Source organism: Gymnoscopelus microlampas (assembly GCF_963454915.1).
Source record: "Gymnoscopelus microlampas genome assembly, chromosome: 4".
In the NCBI taxonomy this organism is placed as follows: Eukaryota; Metazoa; Chordata; class Actinopteri; order Myctophiformes; family Myctophidae; genus Gymnoscopelus; species Gymnoscopelus microlampas.
Genome location: NC_139941.1, coordinates 4,154,679 through 4,157,281, shown reverse-complemented (window position 1 = coordinate 4,157,281; position 2,603 = coordinate 4,154,679). Strand labels below are relative to the sequence as shown.

General features: G+C 44.5%; 1 protein-coding gene across 1 annotated transcript; it reads right to left on the bottom strand.

Moving 5' to 3' along the window:
- Window positions 1-2,212: 2,212 nt before the first annotated feature.
- Window positions 2,213-2,530, bottom strand: LOC311043257 (vesicle-associated membrane protein 3-like; the record flags this gene model as incomplete). The annotated part of the gene is made up of 1 exon (XM_084054433.1): window positions 2,213-2,530. The coding sequence occupies one exon, from the start codon at window positions 2,528-2,530 to the stop codon at window positions 2,213-2,215; it is 318 nt and encodes a 105-aa protein (XP_083910559.1).
- Between the last annotated feature and the right edge of the window lie 73 nt (window positions 2,531-2,603).

The following is a 2,603-nucleotide window of genomic DNA, read 5'->3' as shown; positions in this document are numbered from 1 at the left end:
TTGTCCTCTCCATCATTTTTTTGTGTGTCTTTCACGTTATTGAAGTAGTCTGACAGGTTCATGGGTATCCCTGTAATCTTGAGTAGCTTGAAGACCAGGCACAATGCAAGTTGTTTTACTCTGTCCTCTACCCTAGCATAATGAGCAGGGGTTAAGGTGAGTTCTAGGTGTGTGCCCAAGTAGTAGTGACCTGACCAGTTTGTCTTGAGGTCTGAAACTTTATTGTTAATGCCTTTGTGGTGCTAGAGAATACCATGAGGTGCATGCATTATGCATTTTGACTATGCATGATGCATAGTCAAAATGACATTGTGGACGAGTGCTCCAGTTAGTGTCCTCAGTGTGTTCCTATACTGACCACGAGGATATCCTGAATAGAAATCTTGTTCTTTGACTTTTCTGATGACTTTTGATGCAATTTTAGAATACAACCCAGGTAGGTAATTATTTTTTTTCCTTGTGATAACATTGTCACCCACTTTGACTGTGAAGTCTTTGGCCTTAATGGAGAGGTTCATTCTGGACCCAAAAAGAATGGATTCAGTTTTGCCCATATGAAATGATAGTTATCAGGGAGCCAGGTGCAGATTTTACCAAGTTCAGAGCTAAGAGCTTTTTCAACATGCAATTTGTCAGAAGCGGACTGGAATTTCAAAATAAAGGTCTGACACTATAATGTATGGGGGGAGGGCATTATAATGTAACATTGTGCAGCAAATTATATAAATCAGTGTTAGGCTAACGTTAGAAGACATGATTATTTAAAGTATCACAGCTACTGATAGTCACTCATATCACTGTCAAAAAATACACGGCTGATGGCCTTGGTGCAGCTGCTCCAAAATGTAAGATTTTTGGTTGCAATAAATTGCAGAACAAACAAAGGAACAGAAGTTACACACCAAGCTTCCCTGCTGACTGAGACCAAATGAACTAGAATGGAACGCTCAGTGGAGCGCATATCTCCTCCAGGCCGGGGATTCCTTCATATATAGGTAGAACTGACGAAAATAGACGATCTTCACGACGTTGTATGGCAGAGTATCTCTCCTGATTGTCTACTGGCTGGGAAGCCGTCAAGTGTGTGTGTGTGTGTGTGTGTGTGTGTGTGTGTGTGTGTGTGTGTGTGTGTGTGTGTGTGTGTGTGTGTGTGTGTGTGTGTGTGTGTGTGTGTGTGTGTGTGTGTGTGTGTGTGTGTGTGTACATCCACTGCTGGACTACATGCACACTCGCAGTAGAATCAGAGGTTAGACACATCGGCAGCTCCACATCAGGTAGTCCTCTTAAAGTGATAACTTCACTGGTTTAAAAGAACACATGGCAGATCCACAAAGGAAAATCTGCTTAGAGGAACAACCCCACATGAAAGGAGGGAATCCAACATAAGAAAATAACAGTCCATCAAAGGGACGTGTTCCAGTGTGGCGGGCCAGCCTGGTGACAGGCAGTGTAGGCCAAGGAAAACACTCCACCCCAAATTTGTCAAATCAACCTCATGATCATGCTATACCAGACAGACCGCTTAATGTGTCAGCCTATAACTCTTGGTTTGTCATACAATAAAATAAAATACAATCCCTGGATATCTTGGATAATTCCCCTTAATTTGAACACTCTCACAAGTTAAACACTGAGGACTTTACTTTTGGAGATAAAAATGAAAAAAAAAAAAGTTTGTATCAAATGGGGGTCTGTGTTGCTTAATGCAAACTGGGGGTCCTTGGAATGGGTCCTATGAACGACTACTTATTATATGATTACTTCCCATATCTGTATGATGTAGGTGGCCGTCTCTTTGGGAGACAAGGAGTAGGTGTCTATTCATTCCAATGGGAGAGTGAACATGAACACAGCTTCTGAACGATTCTTTATCCCCATGCTCACTGAACAAAATATTGGACCCATTCTTCACAAGCCACACAATCATCCCAACATTCAGACACTAAAATCGCTTTTTTCAGAGAGACAGATCAGGAGAAAATCAGCTTGGTTATCGACGTTTCTCTGTCCCAGCAACGCGCTCTCGGGGAATCGTTCGCAAGATCCAGACGACACCCACTTAGGATATCACTTTGTCTACCATTTTGCACCTAGTGGCAAAGCGTGAGATTGCATATCTTCCTAAATTAAGTATCTTTAGTCAACATGGACAATAGCAGCACCCTGACTCATGCCGTGCATAGAGCTTATTCAAAAGGACCACTTCACTGTTTTACGTTGTGCTCCAGATAATGACGACCAGCAGGATGAGGATGATGACGGTGATGAGGATGAGCAGCATCTTGCAGTTCTTCCACCAGTACTTCCTCCTCACCTTGCGGGCGGTGGTCTGGAACTGGGAGGCCCCGGCCTGCAGCACCTCCACCCGGTGGTCCAGCTCGGAGAGCTTCTGCTCGCGCTCCAGCATCTTGTCCACGTTGATGCGCACGATCTCCACCACCTCCTCCACCTGGGCCTTGGTCTGCTGCAGCCGCCGCTGGTTCCCCGGAGCGGCGGACATGTCGGAACCTTCCGGAACTAAGGAAGACATTGTTGTCGTTGGTTGAAAAGGTTCTAAAGCCCAGAGCGTCTCTTTCTTTTTAAAGTCCTCTTGTAAAGGCCAG